At 40.5% G+C, this 22,668-nt stretch overlaps 1 protein-coding gene across 2 annotated transcripts in view; it reads left to right on the forward strand.

Annotated features, from left to right (window-relative positions):
• The window catches only part of Tmem117 (transmembrane protein 117), a gene marked incomplete at its 5' end in the record, with an annotated part of 469,529 nt that overhangs the window by 441,793 nt on the left and 5,068 nt on the right, over positions 1-22,668 (forward strand). For both annotated transcript variants that reach the window (XM_005406589.2, XM_005406590.2), the window contains 1 exon segment: positions 14,944-15,073. In XM_005406589.2, coding sequence (XP_005406646.1) covers positions 14,944-15,073 — 130 coding nt within the window.

A 22,668-nucleotide genomic window follows, 5' to 3' on the forward strand; every position in this document is an offset into this window, starting at 1 on the left:
CCTTCTCTGAACTTCAGTGTGCACAACTGCAAAATGGGCAAAATAAAACCTGCCCTAGAACTTATTTAAAGAGCAAACAAGGCAGTGTATGTAAAGGGTTGTGTTTACCGCAGAACTTACCTCACCTAGGAGCTCACCGCCTGGTGGCTGCTGTTGACGCTGCATCAGCTCCAATGTCCGGCTGCAGGTTAAGTAGAACTTTTAATATTAGAAGAGGGAAGTGTGTTTCCTGTCATGTAAATAATATCTCTTTATTTTGGATTATGCCCGAGTAACCTATTGCTCACGCTGTGGTTGTCAGTGAGAGCATGAGAAGTCATAGACCACTGACTCGGAGAGGAGATGTAGAAAAACTGTTGATTATGATCATTCGGTCTTTCACATTGTTTGCAGTGGGGGGATCAGCAAATACAATGAGGAGATGTTTCACTGATCCTGAGCTAACTGGCATATCTTGCAGGCATTTGCATTAAAACAACTAACCATTCTGCCTACTGACTGTTCTCAAATAAGAGGTGGAAAGAGGCCCTACTTTCATTCAAGCCTAATTGAAAAGATGATCCACGATCAGGTGATGGTTGTAGTTGCTACGGTGGATGTATCATTTAAGGATAAACATGATAGCAAAAGTCCAAGACTCTCTGAATTAGTAATTATGACTGAGGACCCGTCAGCCAATCATAGAGTTGTAAAACACTTCAGAAGCTTGCTCAGAGAATTAATTTCTGGATGTAGTCTATCACCAGAACAGCTTCGTAATAATGCTGATTTGCCAGATGCTGAGGCTGCCGCAGTGACAGGCGGTGGATCAAGTGCACCTGGATTCACCCTGAAAAAACACCGTTAATTGATTTATGTGTCTAACATTGCACGGATCCATAAAGCAAAGCCTATGGCAACTGGCAAATGTGATAATTTCACATTTACCGATGGCTCACCGCGTACAACCCAGAGCTCGAAGGCAAATTTTTATGTTTTATATTTAGTTTGTAATATTGCTTCCATATAATTTTTCTGTGCATTAAAAGTCAATTTTCAGGACCACAGGCATACCAATTTTTATGAGTAAAACTTTTATGAGCTGTTATCCTGAGGTAGCATAAAATTATTTTCAGATAATTTTTCCCACTTCTCAATGTCCAGCATTATTTTGCTTTCACATATGCCTAAGGATATTGGTTGTAAAATTTCTAAATATGACACATTTCATTAGGAATCTGATACACTGCAGAGAGACATGCTAGGGAGCTTCAACCTCCTAATAACATTGCAGAAGTACTTTGCTCACACTGATGGTTGTATTTAAAATCGAATGTAAAGAATGATATTGAATAAGTGTTTAGTAGCTTTATGAATAGTGTCTCATCTCTTAATTATAGTTATGAACAAAAACAAATAAACTTTGAAACAAGAGCCTCTTTAAAACACAATAATTTTAGCCAGGCATGGTGGTACACGCCTGTAATCCCAGCACTTGGGAAGCTGAGGCAGGAGGATCATTGTGAGCTTGAGACGAGCCAGGGCTACAAATTGAGCTCAAGGCCAGCCGGAACTGCATAGTGAGACCCTGTCTCAAAAAAGGCAAAAAACAAAAATAAAACAAAAACACAGTAATTTGACCAATTCCATTAACATACAGAACAAGAAAGATTTAAGATAAAATTAATAAAATAATTTGTTAGACTGCTTTACATATAGGAAATTATATATATAATTTACTATATATAATTTATATATATAGATATAGTAAAAATATATAATATATAATATATATGTATATTCCTTGTGGATGTTTTTATTTTTGCTCTAGTCACATATATAAGTATGCTTAGCCGCACTATATCAAAAGAACAAATCTTACTATTTCACAAGTTCCAAAGAAATGTAAAAATTGTCTTTCTAGCAAGTTACCTATTCTGATAGCTATCACTAGTGTGTCCTAAACCATCCCAGCTCCACCCTGTGTCCCCATGCAGGGACTTCGGAATCTGCTGTACGAGTGCCTAAGCCTGATGAAAACATCTGCAGATGAGAAAGTAGAAGTGTAAAGATGTTCGGGAGCTCCTATTTATTCCTAGAAATAGTCTATGTTTGGAGCAAAATCTATGCATTGGCAGTAAAAATTCTAAGACGGCCATAAGATACCTAGAGTTCAATGTACCTCTCAGCCTGGATATTTGCAGGCTTTGTCAGTGCCTTGCAGGAGGAACATTATAGACAGAGGAACATCGCAGGAGGAACATTATAGGCAACATTATACAAAGTTGGCTCCAGGGGCGAAAGTATTCAGATGAGACAGTATTTCGAGGTAAGTTTCAATAGACCACTTTCAGTACAGCTATCACTTAGTGCTGACAGAAGCACATGCTAGCGTGACGTTTGATTTTTAGCTTGCTAGATAGTTGCCACAGTGAGCTTCGCAGGGAGAAGAGTCGTAGGAAAGCGCATCCGGGGAGTGAGATGTCTCTGCAGTGAGCCTGCGCTGTGAGGAAAGCCTTTTGCCACCGATCTTGCAGCATAGGCAGACGACCTGACCTCGGTTTACTTCCATATGAAAATGAGAAAAAAATCCTAACTACTATTTGTGCATTTGCATGTACTTTATGTTAGATTAAGTGCTTCAAATGCCTAGCCCAGGGCAAGTTTGTGGCAATTAAGTTTTTTTTTGTGTTTTTTTTGGTTAGTTTTAAACGAATATAAAAAATTCTTTTAAAAAGGGGGTTTGGTGAAGAAGTCTCAGTCCATGAATGGAGAGATAATAGAATACAGCTCAGGGATTACTGAATAAATTTCTTCTGGTCTCTTCCTTCCCAGTAATTTCTAGGGCTCAATGGAAAGACTTCTGTAATCTCACTGACCATTTTCATTTATAACTTTAAAAGTTAGTGTGTTGTCTATTTATTAATATTATTTTACACTCTGAGAATATATGCTTCACCTCCAGGAAACATTTAATAGCTGTTGGATTAATTTAATAATAGCATGATAGCATCCTATGGGGAACTTGAATGTATCATTGAGGACTTTCAGAAATGTAGACTCTGTTAGAGCTGTGTGAAACCTGTAAAACAAGCCTGCTATGGCCACAGCGGGGTTTTCTGAATGGAGTGTGTCTGTAGAAAGATACACAACTGCTAACATGCTCAAGTAAGGTTCTGTGCCCCAGCATGTAGATTTGTTTTTCAAGGTATTCTAAGGGTGATAGATTATTGCTCCCATAGGTGCCCAACAAGGAAAGAAATGTATGTTAGACTTTTGCTGGCCATTGACCTCTGAACTAACAATAGTTTCAGAAAATTTTTCAATTCACTGAGGATGTAATTCTGAAGCAACAAAGTGTAGTTTATACTTTACACTCCTCTAACCTGCTCCAGTATATCTTCTTTTCCCAGTCTTTGCTCTGTTATTTGAGAATGGAAAATTTTTCTCTAGAGCTCAGAGGATGAACACTCTTGACCCAAAACTCACTGAAGATAGTCTTGGAAAATCGGACAGTTCAAATCCATTGCTCAAAAGGTTTTCATTTCTGTTACATGTTATCCTTGGACTGTCCATGGGGTCAGAGGCGAAGGCTCTGGGGTTGTTCCAGAACTGAAGTCTTTACTAAGACAGATGAAAGCAGAAGGAAACATTGGACACAGAGCAGTGTTTCTGAAGCCTGCTGCATTCAAGACACTGAGCTTAGCCTAGTTACATTTTTTTATTAAAATAGCATATGGACTTCACAGAGGGTGCTAATTGGAATAGTTAACTACTGGAACATCAGCAGTACTGACCAGTAAGAATGGACAGTGCCCAATCAAAGTGGACACTAGAGCGAATTAGCCAGGGTATTCATATGGACTCATTCCAGCTTTTAACATTCATCATCGCAAAGTCTACCAAGAATGACGAAAAGGAAACCACATCTCAGATGCCCTAGATGATCACAACTCCTTTTACTCTGCGCTAACAAAATTAATGCCAGTTACTGCCTCTTTACCTTGCTGGCACAAATAGCAAAGCTCTGCATAAGAGTCATGTACTTATTGGCTCTTTTATTTTCTCAATATTCCTTATTTTCTTTAAATTCAACAATTCATACAAACACAAAAAGCGTACCTTTAATGAGAGATAGGATGATGTTTCGGTACATGTACACACTGTATAATCAGATTAAGTAGTTCTCAAACATTTGTGACTTTTGAAATCTGTTCCTCTGGCTTTTGGAGTTATACAGTAAACAGCCACCACCAATAGGCACTCTATCGTGTAGATTTATTCCTATCTAACTATAACTTAGTACCAACTGATGAGCCACCCCACGGGACACACACACTTTGTTTCCTAACTTCTGGCAGCTACCGTTCTATTCAACATTTTTTGATTACAGTGTCAACACTTTATAGTATCAACGTTTTTACACTTACCACTGAGCTCATGTGACCGTCGTCTTTCTCTTCCAGGTTTCTCCGTTTATCTCAAGTTCTATCTGAATTGTCACAAATGACAGGATTTCATTCTTTTGCACAGCTGAATAATATTCCATCGGTATATGCAGCACAGTCTCTTTATCCATTTCATCAGCTGAAGGACACTTCAGCTGTTTCTATATCTTGCCTATTTCACAGAATGCTGAAGTCAACGTGGGAGTGCACATGTCTCTTCAACATGCTGGTGCTGATACTCCTTTCCAGATGTGCCCAGGAGTAGGGTTGCTGGATTGTGTGGCTGTTCTATTTGTACTTTTTTTGGTTTTTTGAGGAACTTCCATACTGTTTTCCATAATGGCTGGCATCATTTCTGTTCCTGTCCGCAGCATGCCAGGCTTTCCTCTCTTCTACATCCTTGCTAGCCCTTCACCGTTCTCTCTGGTAACTGGCATTCTTACTGGAAGAAGGTGCTGGCTCATCAGTGTTTTGACTTGCATTTCTCAGAAAATTAGTTACACTGAGTATCTTTTCACATACTATTGGCTATTGGTATGTCTTCTTTTGAGAAATGTTTATTTTGGATCCACTGACCATTTTTAAATAAAGTTGTTTTATTGCTATTGAGGTTTTAGAGCACCTTTGTGTAGTCTGGACATTAACCCTTGGTGAAGTATATAATTTGAAAATATATCCCCCCAGTTTTGATGTTGTCTCTGCACTCCGGTCATTATTTCCCTGGCTGTGCAGAAGCTTTTCAACTTGATGTAATCTCGTTTCTCTGTGTTTGCTTTTGTGTCCTGTGCTTTTATCTTCTTGTCCAAAAACATTCTTGCCTACTCTGATATGGTTTCTCTTCCAAACTATAAACGTTGCCGTGACTCATTGCTCAGGCACTGGCCCACTGCCTGTGGCTTTCTATTCTCCCTTTCAAAGCGATTTTACCCAATTTTGTGGCTGTAGCTTAATAGACTTATCAGTGACTGCACCTGTACATGTCTCCGGCCTCAGCCTCTTCCTCAAGCTTCCCGCTACCTATGTAATACTTCAGCTTGTGTGTTGTCTTAGTCCTTTCCTGCTGCTGTATCAGAATACAACAACTGGGAAATTTATAAACAACAAAGGTTTATTTGGCTCATGTTCTGGAATCTGGGAAGTCCGAGAGCTGGCACTTGGTAAGAGCCTCACAGTCCATCATAACGTGGCAGAGGGTAAGCGAGCACATGTAATGGCCTTAATCCATTCATCACTTCTTAGCAATTCCATCCTTTCATTCTGTTACAGTGACAGTTAAATTTCAGTGGGTTCTGGAGGGGATATTCAAACCACAGCAGATATCTAAAATTCTTTTCCGTAATAGCGTATTCTGAATAACTCGTTGGATTTCCTACCACTTCGTATCTTCTGCAGATGTGCTGCTTGCTTCTCCAGTGTTTTCCTTATTGGTAAATACTATTCCCATTTACCAGTTGCTCTAGCCACTGAAAGACACGCTTGGTGAGAGCTTCAAACTACGTCTTGGTCTGACCCTCTGGATGCTCTTGTTTAAACCACCATCATTTTATACATGAACTACTGCACCAGCATCCTAAGTGGACTTTACTCTTTGCACGTCCAGCCTACCCCTCTCCATCCACAGCACTCACACTGACATAGCTACTCCAACCCTGCTGCATCTTGGACCCGCCCAACTCCATGCTTGTGCATGACCTTTGCCTTTTCTTTCCATTCTAGATGATGTGACTCTAGATTTTACAGAACTTTATATTTCACATGAGTCTATACTCCACATACACATAAGGATCGCCTTTGGAGGCATCTGCTTTTGACCAGCTAAGATGTCATCCATGCCCTACTCACTACTTTCCAATCCCCTTTTCTCTGCTTTTCTTCAGAACTCTTACCACTATTTGACATCATATTATGTTGCCATTTGCTGACAAACTGATCTATGTCCCCAACTATAATATATGTTCTGTGGGCTAAACCTGAAAAAGAGGCATAATTATGGAAATTAAACCATTCTCAGGCAACTTACAGGTCGTTGCCTCTACCACCCATCTGACATTTGGATCAACTTCCTACCCTTTCCGTTGTTTGTGAGATGAATATTTTTATATTGAATCGTATCTTCCCACTAATCTGCACTATCATTATTTGCTCACAGAGAAAAGTTACCTTACTATTAAGTATAAATTTTACCAAAGGCAGTAATACCTACTCAGTTTACAGTGTGCGATTAATCTTCCTATAGAGTCCATAGAAGAAATTACTCATTCTGACAATTGCATGTGATCATTGCTGGCAGCAAAGGTAAAGGCAGAAGAGATACCCAAGCAGTGACATTTTGTGCCAAACCTGCAAACACAATAAACTCCAGAGTAAGTAGGCAGTGTGTGCTCTTGCACTGAAGCCAGGGTCTGAAAAATAACACAGAAAGCGTATTGTCAAATACATTTTCCCCGCTAGATTTTACTCTTCCCTTATAAGAAGAATTCCTTGCTGAGTAAAATATATGCAATTTATTATATAGTTAGCATTTATTCTTCTTCACAAGTACTCAGTAGATCAAGATACTGGATAACTGATGAAAGTCTATCAAAACTTCCCATACAGAGTGTTTCCTTAGACTTCCTACTAAGTTCAGCAACTCCTCAGTAGCTCTCCACAGCCAACGGTTTGCTCCCTTTCCTTTCATAGCAGCTCTTAAGATGTTAAACACCTCTCTCTGTGTCCTGGGAGCTACGTCGCCCTAGTGAGGGCATTGATTTTCCATTATTCCTCAATGCCACATGATGCATTTCCATTCGTTGTAAACACTTTTAAGTCTGACTTTTATTTTGTCCTTCATCACATCCATCTGCCAGGTCAGGACATCTGTAAATGATGCTCAGTGCATTTCATCAGTCATGTTTTCATCTTGGCCTTTGAAGGAGTGAAACTCTTAAGGTGTCTTGATGTAATGAAGTTTGTTTTAAAAACCTACTGCCAGAGACTTACGGCAAGTTTTCTTAAAAGTAATAGACTGTCCCTACTTTGCAGACCTGCTCTGGGTTGGACTTGTTATTTTCTCTATAGGCAATAAACTCTACATATTTCTCACTGATGTGTGTTGTCTTTAGAATTAGCCAGGAAAACTTATAATAGCCTTTGTAAGGAGAAACATTGATGAGAAAGCACATTAAACAGTACTATAAAATAGACCCTTAAAATAAAGTAGATTGTTCAGCCAACAAACATTTTGAGGGCTCACTGGTGTTCGAGAATACACAGAAACGTCAGGTGTCGTGGTGGGTGCACACATGTAATCCCACCTATTTAAGAAGCTGAGGCAGGAGGATTGCAAGTTCAAGGCCAACCTGGGCAACTTAGTAGGACCTGTCTCAAAATAAAAACTAAAGAAGACTGGGAATGGAGCTCAGTGGTTGAATAGTCCTAGTTTAATCCCTAACACTGTGTGTGTGTGTGTGTGTGTGTGTGTGAGAGAGAGAGAGAGAGAGAGAGAGAGAGAGAGAGAGAGAGAGAGAGAGAGAGAGAGAGAGAGCAGACAGAGATCAAGTTCTTTAGAACATTTCAAATAAGAGTTTACAGTTTGACTTAGATTTGTTTTAGTGATACATGAAGTCTGCCATCTCTACTACTAGTTGACAAAACAAAACCCTACCTCAGGAAGCCCCAAGATTTTTCTCCAGGTGTTTTAAATCTTTTAAATAGCATAGGGACCTCTTAGAGGAAACTCCAAAGATTATAGAATGCATTTACACTTTAAGAGAAAAACAACAGTGAGTATTAAGAGAAAATCAGAGTACAGCATTCGAGAAAGTAGTTTGTACTGAGGGGCATCCAGGAAGTGACCTCCCGCTGCCTTTCCTTTGAACGTTCTTCTCGTTTACCGCGGGACAGCTTTCGTGTTCCACCTTGCACAGCATTCCTGCTGTTGTCTCCCACGGTAGCCAATGACCCTCCACCTTCCGAATCACTGGCTCTTTTGTATGCTCATTCTTCCGTCTCTACCTTGGCTAGACTTGTCTCACGAGCTTCTTTGCATTTAATTTACCTGGTGCCGAAAAGGGTATCTTTGATTATCCCAACATGCCTTTTTCATCAACTCCCCACACACTTACTGCCTCATCTCATAATGTTTGCACTTGACCTCCACGCTCTCTCTCTTTTCCTTTGTGATCTTTGTAAAACGGCTCAATCTTTGTGTTACTCCGCATGACTGCGGTCTGCCTAGTTAATAAGGAAAAGAGTAAACCACCGTCTTTTGGTAACAATCAGTCTCAGAGTGGCGTACAACGTTTGTGTGCAGAACATCTATCGCGTGGTTTCTTTTTACTCCAGTCCTTCTTGTTTTCATTTCTGTGAAACCCAAAATTGAATATCTTTCATTTTCAGAGTGCTCAGTTCATCAATTCAGTAAATATTTGAGTTCTTACTATTGAGCCCTGTTTTAGGTATGGAGAATACAGCAGGGAACAAAACAAAAAAGCTTTCTTTTCCCTAAGCTCCCGGAGCTTACCTTCCAGTGGGGGTGGGGTGGGGGCAGACAATAAACAAATAAATAAGCAAAACCTACTGTAGGTCAAGACTTCCTAGGATTAATTCAGCCAAGTGATACTATGGCAACCTTGCCAATTAAAAGAAGTACAAGGTTGCTGAAAGAATTCATACACTCTAGTTTCTTAATAAGAAAAAAAAAGTATCACCCAAAGCGTAAGTACAATTTTCAGGCCACCACTGCTTCTTGTCATCTGAAATCCTGTTGCTAGGACACTGCTTAACATAGAGAAGCAAAGGACACTTCATAAGCTGGAGAAATTTTCGGTGGAATAATGTGTTGATATTCAGGGGCCTAAATTCAGTTATGAAATATGGATGAGTGAAAATCAACAAAGAAAGAAACATATCCATAAAGTTAACCATTGGAATCATTTAAGGTTTAATAATCAATGCCCCTCAAGAGGGGATATATAAATTACTGCCTTGAAAAAATGTTATTTCACAATAACATTTAAGAATCCATTGTCAATTCTGTTTTAAAGATTTATCAACTGCTCAGTAAAGTCTAATCTAATCTGTCTCTTAATTTCCTGAAAAGCCAGGTGGCTAATCTTTATCACAAAAAAGATGCAACTTTTGTTCTGGTACTACATGGCATTTGTTTTGCAGAGTAATCAATATTATTACATTTTTTTTAATCCTCTAATGCTTCCCTAAATGGAAATGAGGTATCTTCATTTGATTTGGAAAATTGAATGCTAGTCTGAGAATTCAAAACAGTGTTGGTTTCAAGCTTGAATTCCCCAGGATAGTATGAAATTCTTCTCCTTGACCCTGAGGCACGGACCTCAGAAGAGAAAATATTGGAAAATGATGAGTCCAAAATGTCTTGCCTAAATACTGACATGTCCTGAAACCATCCAAATGTGAGCCGTGAATGGTAGGGGTCAGTAACTGATTGTTACTGCTACAGGCAGAAGTAAACCACAGTGTGTGAGAAAAAGGATCAGATATGTATCATGACACTGCTCATTTATTTTTATATGGAGTATATGCTCATCTGAATGAAAATTGGCTGTTTCTCATATATGAAGCCTGTGGAAAGTCAGAGGTCTATTCGTACTGTACGTGTCAGTATGAACTGGTGAAAACTGGGATAGTGTGCTACCTTGGGCCTAAGCAATTCTCACGTTGCCGAGCCGCAGATCTGACGGTCCTCTGCCGTTACTGCTACATTTAATGGCAGTGAGTGGTGAGAAAGCTTTGAATTACTAAACACTGACAATATGCCTTGAAGAATAAAATAAATAAAAACTTCATAATATCTGTTTCCAGGATGAGTCTATTTTGGGCTTAGTGGCCAAACATTTTTCCTCATCATTCTTCTAATTAAATGTTTTTATCTTGTGTTCAAAATATATATCTTACATGTATGCAGAAAGAAAGGAAGTCATGATTCTCACAACACTCACATACAGTCTGCGTGTGACTGGCTGTGCGTCCTGGTCATGACGCTGAGACAGTCTCAGTGTTTGCTGTCCATCACCCACTAGTCAGAGCTCTTCACTCATCGCAGTCTTATTAGAAGCCAGCAGGTCCTGGGGACAGTTGTCTCATGGAGAAAGAATTAGAGTTGATCTTGTTCACATTCGGGTCATATGACTCAAAGGAAAGCCCTCTAAAGAAAAAAAAAATGGTTTAAATCTCTCATGGCAATGGCTCTTAGTAACAGACAAGGAGTTGTTTCTCAATATTGAGAGGAACAATCAATGCTTAAAATTTTCTTTCTTGACCAATTTACACGCTTGAATCTGGTAATCAGAACGACTGATCTGAAAACAATACGTAGTATAAGAACCATTGTTGAACTCCTACCATTTTGTATGGTGAAGCTCTGCATCATTTCCAATGTCCTTTTTTTAAATTATTTTTATTTATTTTTATAACAGTACTTGTTACTGTCTTTGATTGTTTGATCCATCTTACATTCTTATGTCTGATGGACTGAGCAACTTCGTTGAAGATAATAGTATGTAATACAGCAAGCACTGTAAATTTCTATCATTTTGTCTTGAGGTCATGTATCATTTTTGTTGTTTTTGTGTTGTTTTGATTTTGTCTTCACTGTCGTTCTGCCAGCTTTTTAATTTGAAAAAAAAAAAAAGAACAGAGAGCAGGTAAAAATAATTCCAATTCTAAAGGTAAAACAGGAAGTAGTGTGACGTCTCAGGGTCAGAGGCAGCCTCCTCTAGCAGACGTGTGTGTTATTTGGAGCCAGATAAAACCTGAGCTGTTGCCTGGCACCTTAGCCAGCATGGACAAGAGGCTTACCTGCTGTGAGGCAGATTTTCTGACCTATAAATGGATATGTTATTTCACTTGACCGTGGTAATCATTTCATGAAAACACATTCATCAAAACATCACACTGTGACTTCTGTTGAGTGCGTAAAAACTTCATTGTCCACTCTACCGCAATAAAACTGGAGAAAATGAACCAATGATAACAAGATTTCAGGATTGTTTGTGTGTGTGCATGCACATGTGCATACATAGCTGTATATGTATTCATACAGCCTATGATGATATTAGAACATCGCAAGGTTTTAATAATTCATCACCAAGTATCCATTGATTTCCTTTTCCTTGGTTGCCTGTGTTTGGATCTCACTGTTCTATACACAGAGCAGCAATGTGCCCCTTCCCTGTGCCATTAAATCCCACCGTTGTGTTGAGGTCCCCACAGTGTGACTCACATGCCGTGAGGGAGGATCCAATAAGCTGTGCTCTTTCCTCTCCTCATGAGGACACTGCTCTGTGCCTTGAAGGGAAACACCGTCCCCCTCCCCCTGAAGATCGGGCCCACAGGGCCTCCGGGTGCACTCAGCTCTGACTCAAGTGCCAGCCGCAGGTCAGGGAGGAGCTGTACAGCGAGTGAGGGCAGAAAGGAGATGCCTTTCTTTGAAAGGGCCAATATGTGACTCTGAACACAGGTTTATCATCTCCCTCTGCTTCTCTCTCAAAATATACCTGACCTCAGAATCATGCCAGGAAAGCACCCACGCTTGCTGGCCATTTGCATGACTCTTCCCTCTGTCCCCAGCAATGTGTCAAATGCGGCCCGGGCATTGCCTCAGCTTCCCAATGAGCCTGTGCAGTTGATGTACTCAGTACTCACTTGTAGATGAAGAGACTGAACCTAGACAGATTTGAAAACGCCATTCGCCCTTCCCATCCTGCTTCCTTTAAACAAATACCCAGGGTTCCGCTGGCCTGCACGTTCCACCGCAATGAGCTCAAAATGTCCTGCAGAATGGTAGCAAATATTCCTACCATTCCATGCCAAGTCAGGTTAGGCCAGAGTTCATACTGATCTAAGAGCAATGATCTGAAAGGTATACAGAGTCGGAGTCAAAATGCAAAGTTAAGCTAATTACAAGAGAGTGTGCAGGAAGGGAGGTAAGAGGTTAAAGAGTTTCTGAAAAACAGCACAAGGATTACAATGGGTGGTTCCCTGAGACTTTATGAGTGACACCTCATCTCTTTTTTATTCTCCTAAAACTGTTTTCTTACACGGCACGACCTACTCATTCACATTTCTCCCTTCTCCGCCCTGCCCCCAGCTCTCTCCCTGATCTCTTCTCAAAACACAAAGTTAAGCCTCTAGGTAAAGACCACGGCTATCTCCTCCCCGTTTTCCCTCCAGTTCCTGTTTCCTTAGCTCATGTTTCTGTACAGGGGCAAAATAATTGGAAAACTATTTTTTAGAAAATTGGGTTTTGATCACAGTCCACAAGAAACCTCTGGAGATTACTTTTAAACTAAAACCAATTTCATACCCAGTAGAAAACTTTAGTTTGGTGGAAGGAAAAATTAAATAGGGGCGCTCGAACAGTTCCTTTCCAAAAAGAACACAACTATAAGCCCACTTACTACCAAGAAGCGCTCTCTTTCTTAAACCAATAAATAAAAGGAAAATGCCTCCTTTGGCAATACTGTGTCACTCTTCCAGAGCAGGTGTCTTTTTTTTCATTTTTTATTTTATTTATTTATTTATTTTTGAGACAGGGTCTCTCTATGCAGTTCAGGCTGGCCTTGAGCTCACTTTGTAGCCCAGGCTGGTCACAAACTAGCAATGATCCTCCTGCCTCAGCCTTCCAACTGCTGGGATTACAGGTGTGTGCCACCACGCCCGGCCTCAGAGCAGGTAAAAGACACCATTGTATTACAGCAGTGCTTTGGTTCACAAACTTGGTTCTTTCCACAATTCTGGTTGCAAACCGTGTTAGACAAGAACTCAGTCAAATTCAGTGGTTAGGGCCAATGTGGACTTTACAGTGAAATTTCATTCAGTTCTCATCCAGGTCTGGATTGGTTTGTGGCCAGAACTGTGGACAGAATTGAGCTCGTGAACCGTGGTACCACTACAGTCATTTTATTTATCAAGTGTACTTTTTCATCAGTTATATTTTAACAAAAGATTAAGTTCATTGTCAGTTTTCTTCGCAAGAATTTTCCAAACAACATAAAAAGAACAAAGATGGTATTGGTGCAAGGAAATAAGCAAATGCTACATTTCAACCTCAGCTGTCGTTCAGAGCTATTATTACCAATCCATTTTCTACCAATATTTTAGATCAAAATATTCACTCATCCCTAGTGCTCAGGGTTTTCTGAAATTCCCAAAGTGCGTGTCTATTTGCTGCTGATACCTGAAAGACAAAGGGAGGTGAGGCCAGCAAGAAATTTATGCACACACTGGTAAAAAGATGCTGCTGCACTGCTGCATTTTCTTCTTGTTTATTTAACTCCTATCAGCAGCTTGAAATGGTCCGTAGACCAGAAAGCTGGGAGACACCCAAGGCTGTGCTGGTCACTACCACCCACACACTGTCCGCTCCTCGGGGCTCTGTCCCCCTTGGCTAGAATGCTCAGCAGATTGGCATGGACACTAAACCCCATAAACCCGTGGGCACGGTGTTGTCTGTGACCTTGATATCAGCTGCATTGGTAGATGCCTTGGATACATTTAACTATTTGTGTTGAACTAACATATTGAAAGTAACAAATTAATATTTTGTTCATGATGGTCTTACATTCAAGTTGGCAAAAAAAATCAACGAAACATAAGACTGATCATTTAGTGGTAACTTAGGTATTAAAAGGGAAATTATACATAATTTATATATGAGGCTTGTGGTTCACCTCCAGTGTTTCCACAAATTTAGCATTTTTTTCTTCTCGTACTAGTTAGGACCTCTAATTAGATACCTGTAGCTAAAAACAACTAGCAGATGAGACACCTAGACCTATCCTCCTATGCACCTATTTCCGTTCCTTCCGAGAGGGAGGGTCGTCCTTCCTGCTTTTGTCTTGACTACGAGGAAGTATCTACTGGCAACTTGGGAATTAATTCACTCTGGGTCCCTCTTGCTGTCATGTCAGCTGCTCCCTCTTTGGGCTCAAATAGATCTGAATTGCAAAAGAACAGGACAGGAGTCTTTGGCATTTGTACACTTTAATAGTTCATAGCAGAGATGATTAATAAAAGCGCCTGGCTGTGAGTTGAAGAACTTGGTGAAATTAATCAAAACCTCTTTACTTTGTATTCTTATACAATGCATGCTTTTATAGAGTTCATATTGTTGAAAAGTAGCAAAGCAAAATATAATAAATTTACTCCTAATTTATTAAGCGCACATCTCTTCCTTCCTCTAAAACTTTAAGACCAGTTCTCCAGAATGAAAGAGACGAACATGCATAGATGCAAATCACTTCTGTGTTAGTTTTTTATTACCACATTAAAGAGAAAAACCTGCGGATCTAAGTTATGGCTTAATTTTGATTTTGAATGCGTACTGCTACCTAATGTACCTAAAATAAGCATCCCAGAATGAAACTGATACCTCCAACAGCTGTCTGCATTTAAATGATTTTAAAATAAGTGCTTATAAAAAGTCAGTTTGGGATGTTTTGCTGCTTAGGAACCAAATAAATCACAAATATGTTTTTATATTGATTTTCTCTGACAGGACTGGGAATTCCCACACTTCATGGGTGATGTCGACGTGAACCTCCCTGGTCTGCACACTCCTCACATGCAGTTCAAGATCCCTTTCTTTCAGAAGATCTTTAAAGAAGAATATCGCATTCACATAACAGGTGTGGTATTTAAGTATGAACAGAGGGGATGGTCACCTAGGCAGTGCTTGCTGTGATAAAAGCAAACCGTAACATTAAGAAGCATATATTTAATTTTATCTCTCAGCAGTACAAGGGGGTTCCGGGATGCGTGGGAGCATGAGGGGATCTAGGCTACTGGTGTCTTTGGCAGTCTCAATGTGAGTATTTAGCAGGCAGACGGAAATGAAAAGAATGGGAGAAATGGTTAAGACTTACCTACTTCTTTGCCATCTTGATGTGGGAAAGCAATATGTCGTCTCCACTCATGTTGCATTGGTGATAACTAGTAGATATTCTTTTTAGAATAAAGGAAAGCAGGAAGTACAGACCCCTTCAGTGGCAGGTGTTGCGTACCTGTAGATAAGGTGTGATCGAAAAATACAGTGAATACTTAAGTTTGTTTAAAATGTATTACAGTAAAAGAGTCTTTGCCAATAACCGGCATTAAAATGTCCTCCTCACTCAGTCACATCTCATCAGCCTTGCTACTTTCTCAGGAGCTCTGGAAGCCCTCTTTCATGTCCTCAGCTGTGCGATCTTGGCTGCCCAGATGTCCTGAACTGATTCAAAGCATTTACCTTCCGTGCTCATTTGGACTTTGTGGAAGCCTCAGGAGCCACATGGTACCAGATGTGGCAAAGGTAGTGGGTGGAGACATCCCACATCGTTTTCTGAGGCAGGCTTTTATTGGATGGCAGCAGCAGCGTTCACTGCGTTTTTTATCACACCTTATACAGAAACTCACGAAAGAGGACTCTCAGAACTGCTGCAGAAACCGGCAAGGATGATGGGATAAGTGTGCTCAAAGATAAAGTAGCATTTTGAGGGAGATTAATAGCAGCAATGTGTCTTTTACTATAGTTTTGTTTGTCTATTTAAACACACACCATAATTTTCAATCACCCCGTGTATGATTAGCAAAGAGGGAAGAACCAGTCTTTAGAATAATCATTTCCACCATCTGCTCTGCATCGTGCTGCTTTGATCTTGCTGATTGGGTGGTCCTTTCTCACAGTTTGGTATATACTTTCAACAACAATCCACTTCATTCTTTTTTGTTTACTGCTGAGATCAAGAGAGCAGTATTCAGAGCATCAGTCAGCCTACGTGCCTGTGATAGGACACACCGTATGATTAGCGAGGCCACTTATCATGTGATTTTTGTTTTTTAGGTTTTTTTTCCAGTTTTTTTCCTCCGGTACCAGGAACCGAACTCACGACCTTGTGCTTGCCAGGCAGGCGCTTTGCCGCTGAGCTAAATCCCCAGCCCCTATCATGTGATTTTTGTAAAACCTGCTTCTGTGACAGAGTACAGGTTTGTCTCAAGTGATTCTTTTGCGGGTGCCCAGATTGTTTCATTTTCAGATACATCCTACTTTTGAAATGACTAAAATATGATTTATAATATTCTTTCATGACATCTCAGTCATTATCATCTAAAAAAAAAGATTTCCTGGAGTTACATTCTGTACCTTTTTTTTCAACTTATGACAAGAAGCTGACAGCTGGAGGATGATAGGTGAGGAGTGGCATTAGCTCTCAAGCTGTTCAGATTCAGGGAGTGAACGTGTGTTTTAAGGACAATGGCCTAGGATCCCACACCTGCTCTAATAAAAACGGCTGAAGAAATCTGTGCTTACACTGCCGTCTGTGCTGCTGAATAAAAATAGCCAAGTACAGAAAGCATCTGAGTACTATGGGAAAGAAAAACGCTTCGCTTCCCAGATAGGGGGCTGTTTCTTGCTTTGAGTGTGAGGTGACCTTCTTAAATTGGAGAATGAGCTCATGAATAGGGAAGATGCAGCCTGCTTCTTTTCCTATTCAAAATGAAAGATGCCCTTCTATTAAATTCACTGGATAAATCAATCAATTTGAGTTCAGGTCACAGAGAGTGGTTTCAGAGTCCCCACTTAATCTCTGCAGCAAGCTACCCTCTTGGACTTCTAAAACAGCTACCACACGCAGGACACCATCGTATCCCCCTGGGTGGGCTTTTGCCTGAACCATCTGTTCTTGCTATCAGATCCTGTCCCAGGCCATCACTGAACTAATATTGTCTCTGACTATGAGAACGCCTGATAAAAATAAACTGCTTAAATGCAGAACAGTGGGTTCATAAAAAAGAAAGCAAAGAACTGGTGAACACGTTGGTTTGAAAAAAGTCAAACTCTTCACAAATTTTTAATTTAGCACTCTTTTACATGGCTTTGCTATATAGACAAGTGTTTAATGTTTGCATGATTTGGAGTGCTTTCTTTAAAATTTAATATAAAATTACATCTAAAAAATTGTGTGTGGTGCCTTGGAAGAGGGCTATGTGTGCGGCTTTAGGATAAAGCTTGCTGTGTACTAACAGGCAGATTCGTGCTTCAAGCCCTCGTCCTACCAAATAGCATTTTCTAAAAACTAAAAAGAAAGGCTAAATTTTTATACTGAATATTGCACATTAATAAGGTTTTTCAGAAGGTAGAAATATTCTGTCCTCAAGGCTTAGTGCAGAGTTTGCTGATTGCGAAATCATTGGAGGAACTTTGTAAAGGCAGGGGTTGTTGTGCTCCGTCCATAGCGGGTCTGACCCAGTTGGTCTGAGCAAGGGCCCAGGAATGAGACTTTGGAGAAGGTTTCTCAGGTAATATTGATAATTTAGAACTGTTCCTTCCCTTGAACTTCATCATGTAGGCTATGGTTTTCCCTGGATCTTCTGGGAATGGCTGTGGAGATTCTGGAGTTTAAATTCAAAATAAAGTACAATGGGTGAGAGCTTTGGAGTGAAGGGCTCCCCACAGAATTAAATCCAGTTTGTGGTAAATGCAGTTTGTTTCCAAGCACTCACAGATTCTGGATTAGAACTCTTGGGAAGATGGCTACAGACTTGGAGGCGAGAGAAAGTCAGAGTTTTCCTCCTCCTCTTTTTTTTTTTTTTTTTCCTTCTGCTTCTGCTATTTCCTCCTTTTTTATATTCAGGTGAAGATTTTGCTGAGGCTACTCTGCACTAGAAACTAGTCCTCTGTGAAGGGCCTTTTAATTTTTGTCACTAAATAAGACAGTTGTTTCTGGGGGAAAAACCTACATAAAATTTTCAAAATACTGCACTGTTCTGCATTGTAATATTCTCAATAGTTAGGACCCTGCCAATCTCCCTGTGAACTACAGAAGCTAACTTGTAGACCATCGCCTCCACAGTTTATTTTTAAGGGCGGTTTTCCTGCTTTCCTTGATAGAAAATACAGTCTCGCCACTGGGGTGATGAAACATAAAATCCTGTATCCGTCAGTGAGTGTGTGAGAATCACTCGGGGACTTCAGTTTGTGTGAGAATCACTTGGCGAGCTTGTTAAAAGAACAAAAACAAAAACAAAAAACCCTTCAGCGGCACAACCAGAATCCGATGCCTGAGGTATGGGCCAGAGCCTGAATCCACCGTTCTCTCAGACACTCCAAGTGATACCTGAACAGGCAGCCGAGGACCCTGCTCAGAGAAACACCGGGTCCGAGCAACATTTTCTAGGGGCAGAATTCCTCTTTTCTCAGCTTTCGGTATTTTCACACGCAACTGTTAAAATAAAAAGCCAAAGTGCACAATGCCAATTTAACGGAAATGGGGTGGCCAGTGAGAAAGGCATGTGAGAGAACCCCTCCAGGAGCTGGGAAGTTCAGAACAGGGTCCAAAAGAAAAGCCTCAAGGTGGAGTACGATCGCAGAAAGGCGCTAGTCCGGGTGACCACAGAAGAAGCCGGGCCAGGGATGAGAAGGTGTCTTGCAGACCCTAGACTGCTTCCTCTGTTCCTTTATCAGCTTCTATTTTTTCTGCCTTAGAAGAGCCCAAGCAAGGACGTCTAGGGGCCTCCCAGAGCAGGAGATGTGTTCAGCCTGCTTACAGCTACTATGGTCCTATGATCTAGAGAAGACAGTGTGTTTGAAACCAGTGGACCATAAAGGCTTCATGTAAGGGCTGTAGCTCTGTACTTACTGGTGGTATGGCCCTCATAAGATCCTTAACATCCCAAAGGCTCAATTTTTGTCTGTTGAGTGGGGACAGTTATGCTGCTGATCCCATAGGATTGCGGTGAGAATTAATAAATACGCACACGGCACTTAGAACACTGCAAGCCGGGCAGTAAGCAGTCCATAAAATTTCACATTACTTTTTATTAGAAACCTTTGCTTTCATTTGTCCAGAGTTTATGTTTCCTATCTAATGCCAAAACACCGAGGACAGAGACAGAGAGCGCTTTCTTACCCATTATCCACTATTCTGCGTTCTCTGCCAATAGCTACTGCCTGGAGTCCTCAGGCGCAAGAAAGCCAAGAATGGAAAACTGCTCTCTTCCAATGAAGCGCTGTGTGTGTGGATGGTTATATAACATGGATGAGTTCCCATTGACATTTTAAAAACATTTTGGATTGGAGTATCTTTTAATCCTGACTCCAAGCTAGCTTTATTTATGCATATCAGAAATAACTTGAATTGTTGCATCTGTTTAGCTGATCTGGATCCCCCTTGACAGATGGTTTGCTGCAGTATGTATGAGCTTTCATTTTATAAGCTTGGCTACAGCTTATAAAAATAAATCATCTTTATCCAAAGGTGCGTTAAAACACATAGTTTTTGGAATTTTGACGCCAGCAGCAGAAGGGACAACTGGGTAGTGGATAAGTCACACCGGTTCCTTTAGCCCAGGTCTGCGGTGTCACTCTCGAAGTAAATGCTAAAAGGAACTGTACAGCAATAGCTTCTGCCCTCTTCCCTTTTACCTATGAGTGCGTAGGTGGATTTAAAAACACTGTGCACTGTCTCTGGAGCGGGGAGAGGCACGGCTTCTCAATTCACTCTCAGAAACTCCTCTGAGTCCTATTAATACCAGTCCCGATGGAAGCTGTGCCATCTGTCATCTCAGCCAGACAAAGGAAGTGTCCCATCGGTCGCCATCATCTGAGTAAATGAGGAACGGGGTGGGGGAAAGGCCAGAAGGGAGGCCTGTGCGGCGTGAGGAGAGAACTCACACCGTTGGCACAATGATGCCCACGGGAACCCTTTCGGCAAAAATGGAAAATGTGGAAGTAAACAAGCCTCCGTGGCGTCTGTGTTCTATTTCTGTTTCCTGAGCGGTGTGAGGAGGGCATAGGTGCTTTGCGATGGCGAGAATGTGAGAGATAATGAATAAAAACCCTGCATTTTATTTTTTTAGGTTCATGATTTCCAGCAAACAAGTTCCCAGAGATTGTTTCCTCAAAGGGTTCTCCTGTGTCAATCAGATGAGGGGACAAGGTGGGGAGGGGCAGGACAGCGGTCCCTCCAGCACAATATTCCACGGGACAAAATTAGCAAGGGACTTGTTCTAAAAAAAATGATGCGCCTGTACACAGTGACGGTCTCCAAAGATCATGAATTTATCCAAAGCACACGAGGACCCCTTGCGTTTCCGTCAGTTGGGAATCTTTCCGGTATCTCCTGAAGTAATTTCCATCTTCAGTGCATTTGTATGGTTGTAAGACTTAACTGTGCTGACTTATAAAGCATCAGTTGCTTTTATTTGTTCCAAGTTCATCTTCTTCAGGGCCATGGTTGCTTTGCCTGTAACCTGTCAGTCCTAAGCTTAGCTGTCCCTTCTTCATTTATGCAAAAATGGGCATTGTTCTCACTTTAAAGAGAAGAAACAATAACAAAATAGCAACAATGAAGACAGAAACAAAACAACACAAAAAGAATAAAGACTATACAGGATAGCAAAACAAAATGATAGGAATTAACAGTGGCTGTTATATTACATATTGTTATGTTCAATAAAGTTGCTCAGATTACCAGATGTAAGAAGGCAAGATTGAGCAAACCATTAAAAGCAATAAAAAGTAATAAAAACAAGCCATTAGAATGGGCATTTTTGTGATAAAATTCACCTGCCCTTCAGGAATTGTCTTCACAGCCAAAAGGAGGATTTGCAATGTGTAATAAATCATAATCTTTGAGACATGAATACTTTACTTTCCTGTTTTCCAGATTATATCCCATTTTAGCAATAGCCTATAGTCTGTCAGATAATTGTGACATGTGCATTTAATTTGAAACATTACAATCCACCATATTTTTCCTAGGCACATTGTCTCAGAGTTTCATGTTGGTTACCAGACATTTTTCTGAGTTCGTATGTGTCAAAACCCTAAGCTACAATCTTGGGAACAGAAATAAACACAACAGAGTTCCCAGCCTCCAGTAAGTCATGGTCTAAGGGCCACCTAATTAAGTGCACGTGTATGGTCTCTTGTTTTTATTTTTATTACAACAAAGTGATCTACCAAACAGATCTATCTGTTTTTGCCGTATGGATTGCTTCCTAAAGGAACAGTCTCCCACTTAGAAAGTAGCCATGATGAGAAAGACGCTTTGAGAAGCTATATGCATTTGCTGTTTAAGCCTTAAGAGTCATTATTAATTCATCAATTAGTAAGTAAATATCTTCAGTTTACTAAATGGCTTCCTCCTGACCTGAGCACTTAACATGGTTTCTAGGTAGCCCTAAATTACCTGGGGAGAGACTTGAAGAGGTGCTAATTCACTGAGCCCCGTTTCCGCTGCTCTGTGTGGAATAAGAAGACACTAAATATGGCCATGAAGACTAATAGAATACTACTTTTTATTTACCCCAAACTCATCTTCAATACCGTGGTTTCCAGCTGCCCCGCTGAGGATGCCGAATGGCTTTGGGGGCTGTGACCCCGCCATGTACCTGTCCCAGATGTCTGTCCAACTAGTGTCATAAAGTAGGCGGGGAGCGGCCACCGCACAGTTGACTCACAAGGCTAAGTAGCAACTCTGCTGAGGAAAGGATTAAGAAATAATATAGTTGCCTGTTAGACTCGTTAACGTTAATTCTGTGGTAAAATCCTGGCCCTTGATAGGTTTATTCCTTCTTTGAGAAAATAACTTTCCTCCAAATTGTTGTCATTTGCTATGTGAAGTGAGGATATTTAATAAAGAATCCCTTTAAAATGAACTCTCACAGGATTCCATAAACTCCCACAAAGTAAAAAGATACGATTTCCATTATAATATCATTTTTGACAGTCAGGAAGATTCATGAAAAGCACAAAATACAAGAGAGAGGTAACCCTACCAACACCACACCGAGATTTCTCATTAAAGAAGACAGTGAGATTTTTCAGCAGGGAAATTAATAACAATAACATATGGATTCTTACTCTACCTCCTTGCTGATTTACATTGTGCCGTGGAGTGGAAACAATAGGAGGAAATGCAAAAGCTCCCATAGGGTTAGTGCTGAAATGCCAAAGCTCTTGTTACTCTTGATCATACATTCACAGCACACTCGGGACAATGGCTACAGCATAGATAAGCACTTTGTACTCTTTCTCTTTTCGTGTTGCGGGTCATTTCCGGGACTCAAATTTACTTTTTTATGGCAGTTTCTCAGAATATACATTTTAAGGAAACCTTTCTGCACCTAAAAACTGTGTCTTCCATCTGTTTTGCTCTAACGGTGAGATTTTTTGGCCAGCATAAAACGTAAGGTTTAGGTGATTTTTATTTCACAGAATCATAAAAGAGACTTTTTAGGG

This window comes from Chinchilla lanigera, unplaced genomic scaffold (genome assembly GCF_000276665.1).
Source record: "Chinchilla lanigera isolate Chin_1 unplaced genomic scaffold, ChiLan1.0 scaffold00099, whole genome shotgun sequence".
NCBI lineage: Eukaryota > Metazoa > Chordata > Mammalia > Rodentia > Chinchillidae > Chinchilla > Chinchilla lanigera.